Source organism: Molothrus ater, chromosome 3, assembly GCF_012460135.2.
Source record: "Molothrus ater isolate BHLD 08-10-18 breed brown headed cowbird chromosome 3, BPBGC_Mater_1.1, whole genome shotgun sequence".
Lineage (NCBI taxonomy): Eukaryota > Metazoa > Chordata > Aves > Passeriformes > Icteridae > Molothrus > Molothrus ater.
In genome coordinates this window covers 30,368,977-30,386,064 of record NC_050480.2, presented here as the reverse complement: position 1 = coordinate 30,386,064, position 17,088 = coordinate 30,368,977, and the positions used below count along the sequence as shown (strand labels likewise).

Here is a 17,088-nt window from a genome sequence, read left to right as displayed (position 1 = left end):
TCAGCACCATTTCCATTTCACAGACAAAACCAAGGTACAGAGAGTGCAAGGCTGTATCTTGCTCAATACTATTGGCTAAACCAGTACCAGAAGTACAATCCCCATTACTCAGCCCTCAAGTCCAGGTGCTGGAAATTCCCCTCCTTTCCTGTCCGTCAAAGGAGCCGCCAGTAATGACCGTGCCAGCCGTGCTCTTCCCTCCCTGCATCCCTTACCTCTTGCAGGTCCCAGAGCACGGAGCGGGCCGGCGCGGCCTGCCTTGTCCCGGCTGCAGCCAGCCCACAGCTCCGTCTCCTCATGGTGCTCACCACAGGCGAGGAGAACCCTGAGTACGTCAAACACCTACACGGCTTTAGTTCGGACTGAGGCAACCGAGGACGAACAGCTACAGGATAAGAAGGCAAACAGAAGGGCAAGCGTCGCCCTCGGGGCCCTCCAGATCTCTCACCAAGCGGAGCCCCAAGGGAACAAGTCCCTGTCCTCACCCCGCACCGCACCGGAGCCCCCCAGAGCCGCCCAGCCTCCGGGGAGAGCTCCCGAGCGCGCACAGCCGGCCCGGCCCCGGCACACTGCGCTGGCAGCGACCAGGACAAGTGAAAGATATTGAACAGCGTCCCTCGGCGAAGCAGGTCCCGGCACAGCGGGAACGGCAGCCCGGGACGGGCCCGGCCCCCCGGGACCCGCTCCCTCCGACAGACTTCCGCGACAGGGGCCCGTCTGCGCATGTGCGAGCGGCACCAGCACCCCGCCACCCGTTCCTGGCTGTACCACTGTGTGCCCAACGTATGGGTAGAGGCAAAAGAGGGCAGCGGCTCCAGGCGGTTCTGCGGGCCTCAGCCCCTCCTGGGACTCGTCATTGAGAATCCTGTTCTCTTCTCGAGCCTATGGGTGCCCTCCAGACTCGCCCTTCACGCAGTTCCCGCACACGATCCGCCCCAACTTCCCCCGGGGATGTGCTGTGGTACATGCCGCTCCCAGCTGATTCGGTGGCTTGACGAAACCATCGCGCTCAGGACGGGGGGAGCCACGGTGCCTGAGGGGGGCACGCATTGTTGCGCGAGGGGCCGAGCGGCGCTCCGGGGAGGGCGGGCGCGCGCCGCTGTGGCACCGGGGCGGTCACCGGCACCGGTGGGCGGGTGGCGCCGTCGCACGGAGCTCCGCGTCCCCGTGCCGCCGCGTCTCCGCTCCCCTGCCCGCCCCATCGGCAGGGTGCGGCCGGGCCCCCCCGCGCCCTCCCCCTCCGCCGCCTCCCCAGTGGTGCCGCCCGGCTCCAGCTGACCGGCCTGGAATCCCGGCCGGGAGCCGCGCGCCCCCCGCCCGCCGCCGCCCCGCGCCCCGGTCCCACCATGGGAGACGCCGGCAGCGAGCGCAGCAAGGCGCCCAGCCTGCCCCCGCGCTGCCCCTGCGGCTTCTGGGGGTGAGCCGGGCCCGGGGCTGGGCTGGGGCGGGGAGGGACGGAGGGGGGCGGGCGGCCAGGCGAAGGGCGAGGCGGCGGGGGGCCTCGGCCGGGCGGGGGGTGGAACGGGCCGGGTCGTAACCCCCGGCACCGGCGGTCGCGGGGCCCGAGCCCGCAGCTCGCCGCGGGGAGGGGGCGGCCCCGGAGCCCTGCCGGGCGGGCCACGGGGGTTCCCCCCCTTCGGAAAAGGGATGTCTCCGTGCCTGTGGGTGCCGGGTCCCGGGGGGCCCGGACCGCGGTGTCGAAAAGGCAGCGGGTGCCCCGGGGGGAGGCGGCCGCGCTGCCCCCGGGCGCGGAGGGGGAGGGGGTGCCGGAGCCGCCCGCGGCCCCCCCGCCGCCCGGACACCGCGGCCTTCCCGGCAGCCCGGCGGGGGAGGCCTGACCGCTTCCCAGGCACGCAGGTTTCCTGGAGAGGCCGCCCCTCCTCTGGGGCTGCGGGCTGCGCTCCGGGGCCTGCCTTCAGCTCCTCAAAGGCGCAGCTGAGTAATGCGGGCCCCTGGGTGCCCTGACGGGTGTCCCTGACGCATCCCTGCCCTGTGCCCGGCAACCGGGAGCTGTCGCTGCGATTCACGCAGGGCAGCATAACTAATGAGGGAAAAAGGCTAAGGACAAAAACATACTAAGGACAAAAACATACTTCTCCACCTTATGAAAGCGAAGTGGTTCATAATAGATAAGGCCCTTGTTAGCTGGCTGCTGATACCCTTTTAGGAAGAAGGAAGTAGGGGTCATTCCTGTTTGCCAAAGGTGAAAAAAAAAAGTAAATCTGTTCCTTACTAAACTACCACCCCTAGGGTCGTGTCTGTTAAAGATATTTCCATTACTGATTTTTAAAAAAAAAATCACTTGTACCATGGGAGATGGTATTCTAGCAGATACACATCGTCGTAAAATGTCTTTAGTGTCTATCACAGCAACATTAGTCCCTAACGTTCTTATTTATGGAAAATTCATAGGGTATGTGACTAAATAGACTTTTGAGGGCCCACCTGAGATTTACACTTGTCTGTGATTGTACCTTCTTGGGATTTATGTCATGCAATTTAAGGTACTCTGGGGAAGTGGAGGCTGAGAGAAAAAAGATGCAATAAGAGTGATTTAGTGATGTCACTGCAGGTTTGGTTGGTTCATTGAAGTGGCAGGATTTTAAACAAAATCCCATTTTTTAGTATTGACAGAAGCCTGAATTGCAACAAATGCCATGGCCCTGTTGGGAGTGATCTTACAAGACAGATTATAAAGACATAGTAAATAATTTTGTTTATGTTTGTTTTGCTAGGCTCCCATATTCGGGTCTGATATTTTTTGTAAAGTAGTGGAGAACAAGTTTTTGCTATCTCTAATGCAGTGCACTGACTTCTGTAACGTGATACTTATGGGAGAATCGTAGAAAGTTGAAAGTGAACTTTTTCTTTGGGCTTGACTTCTTGGCTAGTTCAGCATGTTTTGATAATGAGAAGAAATCTGGTGCTTTGTGTTCAAGGATCTGCTTAATGGTTACAGGAGGCTCTCAAGAAAACCCATTGCCTTTAAAGCTGATTTTTTTTAAACATGCTTCCCTTGCACAAGCAGATACCAGCTGGTATTTTTTTCGCCCTCCCGTTTTTGTTTTCCTTCAGAGTGCCATCCATGTACTGGATGTTTTTGTATGATAATTTTGTATGATAATTTTGAAAGACAGCAGTGTGGAACAAACCCTTCACTTTTTCCTCTAATACAGTGAATGAATTAGCCTGTTTTTCAGTCTCTTTAAGTGTCTGCCAGGTGCATTTCAATACACACTGACAAAATAAGTATCTATTTTTCCACTTTAAAAAATGGTCCTGTCAGTTTCCAGAGTTGATTGCTGTGCTTTTCAGTCCTGAAAAAGCTTAAGTGACTACATGACCTTATTTACCTAGGCCTTGCTAGTGCTAGAACGGATTGTGTGGTAAATCAGTGCAGATGTGCCTTTCTATGAAGTTGCATTGTCAGGAGTTCTTAAGGGGTTACAGTTTTATGCCAGCTTTCTGAAGAAAGTAAGTTGTGATAGCAGAAAGACTTAGATTTGTGTAAAGTTGAAATTCTGCTGCTCTAGATTTCAGCTAGGGTTCCTAGAGCAACCCTTGCTCTACCTAGGGTTATGACATGTTTTAATAAGCATCTTACCTGTGACTTTCATATCATCTCAATGTCTGTCAAGTCATGTTTTGGAACAACAGGGCCAGTACATTTAAAGCTATGAAAAGTTATGAAACTTGTAATTTGATGTAGTAGTTTCCATCGAATTTGTAAATAAGGTCGTGTAGAGGTATTGCTTTATGTTTTTGGGTCAGTACTGTGGTTGAGAGCCCCTTCACAGTTCTTCTTGAGTCAGCCCAAGCCAGGTAAGCAGCAGAACAATTTTGTGTCTGGGGGTCAAACAATAAGGTCTATATTTTACCAAATATAAAAGATGATGCCTCTGTTTTTTGAAATTGATTTTATATAATGCCTGTAGGACTCTTTGTAATAAGATGCATGTATTCTGCAGTAAGCCACAAAGACAGAAACTACTAAGGAAAAGACTGAAAGCATTATTAAAATTAAAGTAAGCTATGGGTTACTGTGCTAAAGCTTGCCCATAGGTTGAACAGGGATAGAAGCAGCTCCAGAGACACGTGTTGATAGTGATGGCATGCAAAGAGATTACAGGAGCAGACTAATATGTGCTATTGCATTGAAGTTGGAGGGGTTCTTCTTTTAGAAGACTTGGGTTTATATTAGAAATTCAGATCCTCTAGGTTTCAAGAATCTCTAGAGACTGGAAAACTACTAAACTCTTGATGTTTCAAGATCTGAGAGACTGAAAAATGAACAGCTGAAAGAAGATACTTTTGAGTGAGGCTGTTAAGAACTTCTGAAACGTCTGCTTAAGGTCAACAACTAACGTTTGCTTGCCTTTTGTTGAAGATCATGGAATCCATCCTTAAATCTGCAGACTCGCCCTTCTTTTTAGACTCTCCAGTCAGTAATTTCTGCTCAAGTAAAGTTTAAATGGAGCACTGAGATGATCTTGATATTTTACAGAGTCATTTCACTTACCCATATAATCTCAGTTGAAAAAACCTCATCTGTATTCATGTTATTTATGAAAAATTCATACAACTTAGTGTTTGGAAATATTTTGCTCCCCTTTCTCCCTGTTTTTATATCTTCAGCTTCAGTCATTAGGAACTATCTCACTATTTATTGGAATAGTCTTAGTATACAAATATTGGAAAGGGTTCAGTATGCAAGTTATCTTAGATTTCTTAATCTAAAATATGCTGTATTTAACTTCTGGTTCTTATGACCTGGAAAAATGCTTTCTTATTTTCCTGGTTAACAGGCTACAGAATTACAGAATTGTGTAATGTTTATGTTTTCTTAGACTACAGGATTTCAGAAGCCTTTCCCTTATGATGTATATGAGCTCAAGGTGGAAGATTTCATAAATACATGAAAATATTACTGGATGTATTATATTCCAGTTAAGCATTTTTGCTTATTAGAGATGAGGCTGATTCTTTAATGACCTACATGTTGGCAATTTCCCTTTGACTTCTAAAGATCTCCATGAAGGTTTCTCTAGTGAGTGAAACCATCAGAGGGCTGGGAATACTACTGTTAAATGGTTATATGCATAGAAGGGACTTGTAAGCTGGTGGTAGCCTATACTGTGAAAAGAGTATGTCACTAGAGTACATTTGTACTGTAGTGACTGCTGCTTATCATTTTTATTGTCCAGACTGATACCATACCACTGCATTTAGTGCCTTAGAACCAGAAAAGAGGGAAATATGTTAATAGACATAAAACAAATGAATTCCATTCTTGAAATGGTGGCAGCCAGCAGGAAGTTGATTGAAAACACAGTATGATTAGTTTCATTTCATCTTAGTTCTGGCAACTATAAGGTTCTGTAGTCAGCTAAAACTGATAGCAATATTATTTGAGAACATGCCAGCAGGGCTTTTGCAGGATGTTGCCATTTGGTCTGCCTTTTTCTGACACTGCATGCATCGTATGTGTGATGAGACACTGTGCCCCAAGCATTCTGTGCAGGCCCAATTCAGAGTTTATTTCTGAGTCTGGATTTTCCAGTCACTTATGGATCATCAGATCCTTGTCATGCCAATCTGGCTCTTTCCTCAATTTTGTTTGCTAAAATTAAATGTTTGATCAAACAGTGAATCATTTAACTTAAGCATGATGAGTTTGTGAGTGTATATCACCAAAGCTTGCTTTTAGATTCTAAACAAACAATGGTTATATATAATGTGCCATTTAGAAGCCTCTTTTCTGACTGGTCTTTTCTTTACTTTTTTTGGTGATTACCGCTATTCAATCCATAGGAACTCTAAGTGTTCCTTTTTAATAAACACTGTCTCATCTCACAGGCAGTGTAGGTCATTGTGAATGCATAATGCCTCCCTAAACATAATTTTGCTTTAATTGTTGTTGCAACTTCATGTAGATGTTCCTAAATGAAGCTTGAGTACACTGTTGAAGTATGTATCTTTCCCTCTGAGAATCTGTTTTCGCTGGGCTTGGATCATGCAGTTCCTTAGCCAGGCTTTCCCTGGCTGGCACTTTGGATCAGATGCTGGAGTAAGCAGTGAATTTGTCACTTTATGTGAGACAGTGTACTCTATTTTGCTCTTAGGTTAAGACTAAAAATACCTTAATATTCTATTTTTTAATATTATGCATGAATTTATATAATAATCTGTTAAATTATTGGATAAAAGAACTTGAAGCAGTTTATATTTAAATCCAGCACTAACTGCTGTAATAATATATCTATTGGTCTGTTGCAGAAATAGAAGTGACAGATTATTTAACTGAGAAACAAAGACTGATGAGAAATTGATTTGTTTACAACTTTCTTACAAAGTGCTACAGTGTATGATAAGGGATGTTGGAGAGGCACTGAAATTATTTGCTTAGATCCTGATTTTAGACGATACTGAGAATTATGAGATAGAGAAGCTTCTGTCTGAGCAGGGAGTGGTGGTGAGGAATTGAGCTTTGTCATGTTCCCTGTTTGAATAAAAATATGCAGGATAAAGAATGATAAATTGTGATTTCCCTCAGTCATAATGCAACTAGAAGGACATATCAAATAAAGTCAAAAGTATAAATTTTATCCATTTTTTGTACAGTGAGCTCTTGCTTCTTGCAACTGAAGTTGCAAGGTATCACATTTTTGCTAAGTTTTCCATTTGCTATAGAAACTTACCTTGTGAAATGGGGCTTATTTGCACTTGAAGTAAAAGCAGATGAACTGGATTTAATACTTTAACTGTAATAAGCTCTTTTCTAGGAATGTGAAAACAATGCTTTCTTTTGCAGTACTTAATAGAATAGACAAAACAGAAAGGAGATTTTGTTACTTAATGAAAACCAGCTGTTCTGGATCAGACCAAGGATACATCCAGCCCTATTTCTGATTTGGGTGATAAGTGATGAAGAGGGAATAAGCATAAGGACAGAGCAAGCATTCAGTGATGCTTATCTTGGTATACCTCCTTTGCTTCTGGCAGTCTGACATAAGGTTGTCCTCTGTTTTATAGATTTACAGCTTAGTAGGTCTTACCTATTTTTCAATAAATTTGCATAATGAATTGGTGAGGCCATATGTACTCTTGACCCTTACAAAATCCTGCAGGAAGACATTCCATAATTTAACCATTCTCTCTGTGGGAAAAAAAGTAATTGATTCTGTTTCTTTTAAACTTGCTGTGTGATAATTCTAAGGAGTGAATAAATTCAAACAGCTGGTGTATGAGGGCGTTTTATTTAAGAAGATCCAAAAATAGGCCTGCTTGATTAAACATGTCTGTTAACATAGTGCAGCCAGAATTTGAGGAAAAAGCCCTCTTGCTTAAACCATGAATTTATTCAAAATCTGTGGATAAAATGTTTTGTAAATATTTTCTGATTTTAAATGGGTGCTGTGTTAATTATAGACAGGCATATCCAGCACCTTTTAATCTAATTGTAACTTCCTCATCAGTCAGAATGAAATTCACTATCGTAGGTGCTATTCTTACAAGTGGAACAAACAAGGAAGAAGTAGATTGTCCTCCTTTTAGAACTTGGAGGAGTTAAAAGTTACTGTGTCTAGGTCACCTTCCCAGTTTCTGTCTTGCTGTGTGACAGAACCTTATCGTGTCTTCTGTAAACTGTGATTAGTCAAAGCTATTACTGTTTGGGCAGTGCAGGCAATTATTCCACAGTTAGTGCTAGGAAATATCTGTCTTAATGCTAATTATTAAAATGTTCAAATGTTGTATGGTACCATAGATGTGGGTTGTCTAAGGCTTCATTTTGCTGGAGATGCTTTCTGTTATCAATAGTTTCTGATGATAAGCCCAGTCAGTCAGAGGGTTATAATATAGGTATCAGTTTTGGGGAAATACTGCTGCTGATTTTAATTTCATAAATTTCAAACAATTTACCACTTCTGTTGAAATTTGATGTTAATATTGTTGCTGCATGTTGGACAGCTGTTGAAGTCTCACATTGGTGGAAGCCTCACGACTCAGTATTTCTTTTAAAGTGTTGAAATCAGTGAAGCAAAACATTAACTAGAGAGAATGATCCTTGATTGATGTATTTATTGGAGATGTCTGGTTTTGACTTGAATGTTTTCACTAACATGCTATGCCATTACTGGATTTTAATTTCGTTTTAAATTTGAAGCTAGTGAATATAAATAGGCACAGGCTTTCTTTACAGCCAGTGGGTAAAAATTATGAATGTGATATACTTTCTCAGTCAATTACTGCTTATATTCTTTGAAGTTAAAAATTTTGTTCATGTGTCTCCTCAAATATGCAACCCTGACTGATGTAATTATTATTGTACTTCAAAAGTTAAGACAAATGTCTTGTGAGTGTTGGATAGTATTTGATCTTGATTATGTTGAAACCCTTATTTGGGTTAAGATAAACTTCATACTCACTTTAGGCTAGTAAATTCCAGTTATATTTTCTCCCACTTTTTATCTCCTTTTCAAACTGAAGTGTCAGAAATATTTCCTGTCTCTTTTGACCAGGCAGGGCTCACTAGGATGGAGTCCCTTCTTTGCTTTTGGAAGAAGAATTGAAAATCAAGCAGTAGCTGTAGCATGAATCAACTTCTTTCGATGACAGATCTGTGAAGAAACTTAGGTCAGAGTAGCTGCAGATATTAAAATGGCATCTCCTCAGGACACTGAGAGGGCCACGTAAAATATTGTTGAGGATACCATATGCATTGAATAATAAATGGTTCTGACAAATGAAACATTTATGTAAATGACCACAATGGTTTCAGGCTATGGAGATGACATTAATGTACAGAAGTAGTGGGTTGGCATTTTTAGGTTCTGCAAAAATGCCCAATCATTACCTTCTAATTTAAGATTTTGATGTATAGCTATTTTTGTAATAGAGAGTTGGGTCTTCTGTTTGAAAAGGTGGAAAGTTTATATACTTAAAGAGTGTGGGGTCAGCTTTCTGTATTTTTTTGACACTTTTTTGAAATCTTGAATGTCAAACAATGTATTGTAATGCATAGCTCCATTAAGTCCAAGTTATTCGTTACCTGTACTCAGGAAAATATAGTATTTGAAGAGTTGCAGTATTCCAGGAGGAGAAGGAAGATGTTCACAGTTGTGTGTTCAGTTTCTGTGTATAGCATCTGACTAGTAGCACTGTGCTAAGTGCAGTACTTGCCTGTGCAGAGAAATTGTATTAGAAAATTGTTGATGGATTTTTACACTTGGTGTGTCATCTGGCATCTTCCCTGCAGCAGAGAATGCTGCTCCATGCTCTGTATGAAAGACTTTTAGGTATCCTGTTTGATTCCATCTTTTTAATCTGGCCACCATTTGCATGCTCTGAACTTGAACAATATAAGTCAATGCAAGGAAGATAAATTTCTGTCTGTAAATATTGCAGTATTTTTATTAGTGTGTTAAGGAAGTTTATTTCTAATATTACTTTCATCAGTGTTATGTCCTTTAATAAATGTACTTTGGCTAGTGTTGGATTTCCAATGTTTGTGTGGTGTAAATTAGAGACTAACTGAAAGTAACGAAAAATTTTGAATGGAGATAAAAACCGGTTTTTCTAAAATAATTTTAAGAAGCAGTCAGACAAACAGAGAAAAAGAGTTTGGTTGATGATTACTGTCTTAGTTTTTGGCTCTTTAGATTATATAGTGTCTAATGTTGGGTGAGTTGTTTATTTGAAGGCCTGTCTTAGTAATGTATATATTTAACTTCTGCTAGGTTGAATGTGCTATTTAAGTTGAAAGTCCTGTTTAAATACTAAGCATCTGTGGAAGGGGGAGGAGAAAGGAGCACAATACTGGATTTGAAGCAGTGTTTAAAAGAACGAAAAGCAGGCTGGTTTCATGATAACCACCTAGTTGTGCCCTTGGAAAAGCAGAATCCAAAGTCATGTCCTCATTGACTTAATTGCTAAAACACAACCATCCTTCACAATATGACTGTTACTGACATCAGCTCTGTCGCCATAACTGCAGCATTTTTATCTCTAATTATTTTATTCAGAGGTGTCTCAGAGGAAGCTGCATATATAAAGTATGCAAAATGCTGTCATTTAGCGAGAGTCCCTCAGTATTGGAAATTGTATTGTCCTCTAACTATTGATTAGGTGCTATTTTGGTCCAAGATAATGTCAATATTAAGGAGCCTGGCTTTTTGATAAATCAATTAAGTGTGTCTGAAATTTTTCTTTAACAATTATCCACTATTACCTAGTGAAATGCATTTTTTTACCTGAAGCAAGAAGAGTTCTTGGTTGGGTATCGCTGACATCAGTTTGCAGGACGAGGTGTTAGTAATGCTTGTTCATTGCTTAATGCCCTACTGTTACCTTTTCCTTAGTGAACTCCTTCAGTGAGCTAATGGACACTGATGGTTTCCAAAATTGTCTGGGTGTTAACAAATGCTTGCTTATTCATGCAGATAGGTTTCAAATGTTCCCCTGAATTGTTTATATGTTTATCAATTTAAAATCTATTAATCTCTATTTTTGAATAAACTTTTGACTGTGTACTTCCATGAAGGAATTAATGCAATTATCATATAGTGGGTTTCCATAATGAAGATTCTCTCCAATTTTAATTAGCAAGCGTGTTAGTATAATTACTCCATTTTAATAGGAAAAAAAATCATGATTTAAATTTTTAAAATGCTCAGAATTTTATAAAATTTAAAATACATTTTAAATTCTTTGAAGAAGCTGAAAGATTGTTTTTTTTTTATTTTTGTACATAGATGTGTGGATGAATGATCATTTTTGCTACAACTTATAAAGAGCTTTTAGGATTAGTCCATATATAGTCAGTATCTTCCCTAGGTGATGACTCATTTTTGAACTTTTGAAAGAAAGCAATTAACAATAATATTTACACACTTCAAATATATTTTTCTTGGCATTGAGACTTTGTGATTAGTCTATCTTGACAAAATAACTGAAATTAAACTTGCCTTGGAAATAATAATTAAGATGGAGCAGGTTGACTTCTTTTATTTAGGAAAGTGGACTAACTCTGCTGCTTGTTAAATCCTGATGTTGTCAAATACATGGAGTAAGTCCTAGCATATTTATTTTGGAGTGTAATTCCTTTCCAGAATCTAACATCAAGTTAGATGTTAGAATGCCTCTGCATATAGTGTTGAATATCACTATATATTTTTCTCTTATTTTGACTGTAGTTTATTAGCAGTTGTTTTATTTAGGATACTGGATGTGTTCCTGTTTAACATTCTCTGGGGTACTGCTTTAGACATTGTGCTTTAATGCTGATTTTTTTGAGACATCTCTTTATTACAAGACTTTAGGGACTGTAAACCTATAAAGATATGGGTAGTAGGATGTTCCTTTTTTAATAAAAGTCCCATTCTTACATTTAAGTTTGGAAAGGATTTATTACCATTTCTGCTGCTGATACACTGGGTGACAGTCCATGCTTTTCTCTGCATGGACTCTCTCTGTTTTCATTTGTGAATCATCTATCCCTCTTCATTCAATTCCACAGTGCTTTACGAGCCTTGAATGAGAGATTTTGGAGCAAGGCATATTTAGGAGCAAGGAGTATTTTCATTTAGAAACAGGTGTTTGTTTTAAATCAGAACTTGCTGTGGGACAATATTGACCTATTGACATGTTGTTTCCCAGGTGGTTCATCTAGAAGGAAGTGTTTGTGGTGGGTGGAGGAAATCTCTTTCAATCAGGAGAGTTGCTATGCAATTAGAGGAGCAAGAACTGCCTGCATTACACATCTGTGAGTCTCAGGTGGTTTTGCAGCACTCTCTTGATGAAGATAGGACCCCATTATTATCCATTATTCTGTGATGCAGTCTCTCCTTTGACTATTAAAGTTCTTGTGTGACTAATTCAGGAAAGACCAGAAATCTTTCTGGTGAATAATTAACACTTCCTGTTCTGCTCAAGTGACTTGCAAAGAGAGATTCAAAAGGTAAAAACAAAACCACAGTGATGTGTATTACAGTGATGTATATTATTGTATAGCAAATTGATGCATTATATTATACTGAAAATGCCATCACTCAGTGGTATAACAAGAACTCCAGCATTACAATTTAAAATTCAGTTGCCTGAGCTGAAGTGCAGCTGAAATTCAGATTACAGAAAATACTGGTTGGTGTTGAAACTGCTGTAATTGGAATTGGAAAGTAAACAGAACTAGACCAGTGCTTTGAGAAAACTTAAGTCTGCAGCTTTCAGAGATTGTTATAATTTTTTTTTGGTTGCTTTCTGTGTTTCCCTCCCCCCTCCTTTTAGATCAAGTTTTCATCACACTCCTCGATGCCATTGAGACAGTGATTTAGCTGCTTTCTTATTAGCATTCTTTTTGACCTTATTTCAGTTTGCTGATTTAGAGTGGCTTCTGACTTCTGCTAGCAAGGTATTTTTTGCAAACTTGTATAAAGAAGAGACTTTTAAAAAAATACTATTTTTGAGGACTATTATTTTTTTTTTTAATTATTATTTTTAAAGACTATTTAAGGCCACTAGACAACCAGTGAGTATTTAAATCAGTTTATGGTCCAAATGGATTTACACTTCTTTTAAAGCTACCTAGTAAATTCCGACACAAATAGAGGCTTCAAGGACTTGTGTTCTCTGGGTGTCCATGAAGGCAGTTACAGAAGAGTGTATGGGAAATGGTGAGCATGATCCTCATTTAGGGATTATTAGCTGGTTAGTCAGTGGTGCTTAACTTTCTTTGGCTTAGTTTTCCTGTCCCTCATCATTCTGCAGGACAAATTCTGAAGGTAAGTGTTACATTTTTAGTAGCACAGCAGACTACTTAATTTGGAAAAAGTAGACCAGCTTTTGGAGGCACAGGCATTTGTTCAGTGTATGGGAAAGTTAATGTGCTTTTTCTAAGTATGTACCTTGATATTACCTCTGTCCTCAAAATAAGTCTTGCCCATACCCTTAGGTCATCATGGTTGCAGCAGTGACATGAAAGGCAAGTGTGTTCTATCTGCCAGGACAGGTGGCCTGATTTAATGTTTCCGTATTTTTTCAGCTGTTTTTGTGTGTATGTTGTTCAGAAAACCCCTGTTTCTGGCATGATACGTAGCAAATACTAAATGTGGTGTTCTCCTTACCACAGAAGATTGAACTGTCCAATTTGTACCATCTAGAAAAAAAACTAGAGATGTGTTGAAATTGCTTTGAGTCTAGTTGAATTAGGCAAGTGTAAACATTTTCTTTGAGTGGTTATAGGTAGTATTTTTCTTCCCAAAACAGAGCAAAATCATCTACATGAATTGACTGAAGAAAAATGATGCTAAGCTGAAAATCCAAAATTGTTATCTGCCAGTCCACAGTTTGCACAGGGTTAGATGTTGGGTAAAAGTTTTGGGAAGTAAGAGGACAAGAAAACAATGCACGTGAAATTAGTAATTTACATATTTGCTGTTCATTAGTTTAATAGCTAATAGTGAAAACACTTTTTTTTTAGTTCTGTTACATGTCACTAAATTTCCTAGACTTCTGTCAGGCATTAGTGTAAATGGAGAGTGACAAAAGATTCTGTGGGGCTTTTTTCATAGGGGGCTTTCCATGTGGGAAGGATACAGCTGAAGAAGGTGCACAGTTTTATGATTATAAGCCTAAAGTCAGACAGAATCATGGAAATACCAGATTTTCTTTTTTATTTTACTTGAAGACTAGAGATGATTGAAGAGTTATGGGCTGATAGTGCTGCTTGCTTAAATTTTAAAGCTTATTTTAACTCCTGCTTGTGTTTAGGATTCAGCATTAATTTGACATAGTTATTGAAGCAGTAGAGTTGCAGTTTGCAGCTGCAGCCTGGCCCAGTGGTTGGGTGGTTAAAACTTGCTTGTTCTTCTTGTGTACTGAGAAGGTTACACATAGCTTGGATGAGAGTTCAGGATGAGGTAAGGTTTCGGGGCTCATTTGTGTTACTTGCTGTTAATGATCACTCTGCTTGCTTACTGTGCCTTTGCCTGAGATTGCCTTCAGAGATGCATAAAAAGCTGCTCTAACGAAAGAGCCTTTGCTGTTTGCATGCGTGAGAATAAAATATTTGACTTGGCCCTGATTTCCCACTGTCGGAATTGGATGAAATGAATGTAGTGATTGTGATTTATTCCCTCAGTCTCCATTATTAGAGGAAAATAAGTTGAGGCTTGTTCCCACAATTTCTCCACGTTATTCTAAAATAGGAAAATGATGAGACTAATAGTAGTTTCTCTTGAGTGCTGTGATGCCCTTGTTTTTGTTCATGTAAATAATTCTAGGCTGTCTACTTCGAACACTTAGAAAATAGTAGAAGCTACCATGTGAAAATGACAGCTATGAAGATTACAGTTTACATTAGTGTGGATCACTGAAGATGGAAAAGCCAAAATACCACCCTGTGTGAAGGTTTCCTTCTCCTGTCATGGGATGAAGGATGTAGGATGAAGGATTTTTTTTTCTACTAGATGTTTAAAACCCTTGAACTTTAAAGCAAAATGTGCATTTGGAATTCTTTTTACCCTGGTAATTGAAATGCAGTTGTCTGAGACCTGGGAAGTGTGCTGTGTGAAATAGGAGAAAGGCACAATGCATTACATAGGGGGTCTCATCCCATCTTCACATCTGACTGACTCCCTTTTTAGAAAGTGCTGTTCCCTGGCCTGTCAGCCACTGAAGGGCACGTGCAGCAGCTCATTTCCTCCACTTTCCGTCAGAGATGACCAGTGCAAACATAGCGGAGAAGAGTGAGCTGCCCCTACAGCTGGTCCACACTGCTTTCTGTAGTAGCTGTGGTCTTGCTTAAGGGGCTTTCACCTGATCAGCAGTGGAATAAGAGCTCCTGACTCAGCTTCCAAGGCACCATGTGAGAAAGACTGTCTGCAAACATCTACATTCAAGAATAAATTTAGGCTGGTAAAATTTTAAAGGAGATAGGAAGGGGGAGGGTAAAGCATGTTCATGTTTTGGTTATTCCTTTAGTTCCCTTATTGCCTTTTCTTCTAAGTTCTCCAAGTACAAAAGAAAAACCTAGGTATTTTTATTTTTGTCAACGAAAGAATATAATAGGTTTGGGTGACCTTGTTCTGTCTGTCCTCCAGCCATTAAGCTTTAGTTCTGCTGCACTTGCATAAAGGCTTTAGTTATAAATTTATAAGGAAAATGTCAAGTGGCTAGTCACAAAGTGCGGTCTATCTTATTATGTAGACACTGCAAACTTCTCCACATACGACTTAAAACTCTTTAGGAAAAAACCTCACTGCTTATGTGCAATTGAATTATTACAGCAAGAAACACATTACAGAATGGTAAGCATCAATGCTTTTTACAATTTTGTTTTAAATCTTGATGGAGTCAGTAGGACATAGGAGGATAAGGTTTAAGATGTTTGAGAGATTCTGATTATTTACTTAAAAGAGGCTGCTGATGGGTTTTATGTAGTTTTTATATACTTCTCTTCAATTAATAGTATGAATTAACAGAACTTGCATGTTTAAAATGCTAAAGTGGCCTGATGTAGATTGGTCTGTTTAAATTTGGGAGTTTAGTTTTGTGGATCACTGATTAGCTGAACAGATTTGGTTATGTCAAAGTTGTTTCCAAACAAGACCTACTGCTGTTGATAGCACATTTGGTGATTGACCTAAACACTTAACTGACCCCCCTGTCGTTTAGCATGCATAGTGTTTACTTAGTTGCATTTCTCATTAGTTAGATGCTGAGAGGAAATGAGATTAGCAGGTTTTGTTTATGTTTTGCTAGATTCTTGAGTAACACTTTCTTATACTGCTGCATTACTTAGATGATAAGTAGGAAATGCTGGGTTTTTCAAAAAAGAACAGCTTCTGCTTGTTTCTTTGAGCTTCATGTGCTTTGTTACAATTTGCAAGTGATAGCCATGTACGTTCTGCTTTTCAGAGCTGCCACAGAGAGACTGAAATGTAAGATAAATAATTTTTTCATTAATACTTCCACTCTACTAAACTTAAATTTGGAACACCAATCACATGAAAATATTTATTTCTACTATAGGGACACAAAAAGTTCCCTAAACTGGAAAAAACAATCTGTCAAGTAGACATTATGCAGAATTATCAACTCTTAATAAATCAGTGTGTTTTGCACTAGAGTAGTTTAAAATCCTAAAATGGAATTGGTTTTCCAAGAACGTAAAAGAAGTGTGATACAACATAGACCAGGAAATACCTGGGTCTAGTAGAGATAGAAATGAGTTCAGCTACAAAAGTATAAAGCTGGGAAAAATGCAGAGGAGATTGAAAATCAAAATATTTGTTATCCTATTGCAAACATAAATGGAGATTTATGAATGAAGGTGTGTTTGAAGAATGGTGAATGATCTCTGCTGGATATATAATTTGCTACTTACAGGAGCAGAATTTGTATGGTGACTTCCTACTTAGAGTAGCAAAATTTGCATAAGTAAGAGCAGAGGGCAGGGTTGCTTGCACACTGTACAACCTGTGAGGAGTCATTTGAGCTCAATTTTAGAGGAAGCACAGAACAATTTTTGTTGCAGGGGATGGATATTATCAAACTCCATCTTCGGGAGACAAACAGTAAGAAAGAGCTCAAGCTTTGTTTTCCCTCCCTTATGTCATTAAGAGGAGTGAGGATGAAGTTGAAAGGCATAAGGTTGAATGAGATTTTTGAGAAAATCGCCAGAAGTTCTCACTACACCTTGGAGCATGAAAATGGAAAAATATTACTTTACATTGATAGAAATCATGAATCAATGGGTATTTTCATTCTAGAGAGTATTACAGTCTTGTCTTCTGTGTTTCTGTTGCTGAGGTTGTTTTTGTACACTTTGAAATATTGACAAGCTTAAGACTGATAGAAACACAACTGAATTCTGATATAGAATCATAGAGTCTGTTGTATTTCTTTTTCCTTGTGCAACTTGAATTTTTCGAGTGATTTCCTGGGAGGGCCTTTTACCTAGTTAGAGATGCCCTGAAAATAACGTGATTGGTTTAAAACCAAAAAAACTCATTATCTTTCATGAGTAACAAAGCAAACATAGTTCTTGTAACTGAGTGTCCTTCATTGAAAATCTAAATGTAAGAAATTCAA

At 40.2% G+C, this 17,088-nt stretch overlaps 1 protein-coding gene across 2 annotated transcripts in view; it reads left to right on the top strand.

The window, feature by feature from the left end:
- The first annotated feature begins 1,155 nt into the window (after window positions 1-1,155).
- ZFAND3 (zinc finger AN1-type containing 3) overlaps window positions 1,156-17,088 on the top strand; it is a 135,320-nt gene continuing 119,387 nt past the window's right edge. Inside the window, exon 1 of one of the 2 annotated variants that reach the window (XM_036380248.2) lies at window positions 1,156-1,417. In XM_036380248.2, the coding sequence (XP_036236141.1) occupies window positions 1,347-1,417 (71 nt within the window). In that variant the 5' untranslated portion in view covers window positions 1,156-1,346. The remainder of the gene's footprint in view (window positions 1,418-17,088) is intronic. The other variant, XM_036380247.2, reaches the window with a different exon arrangement.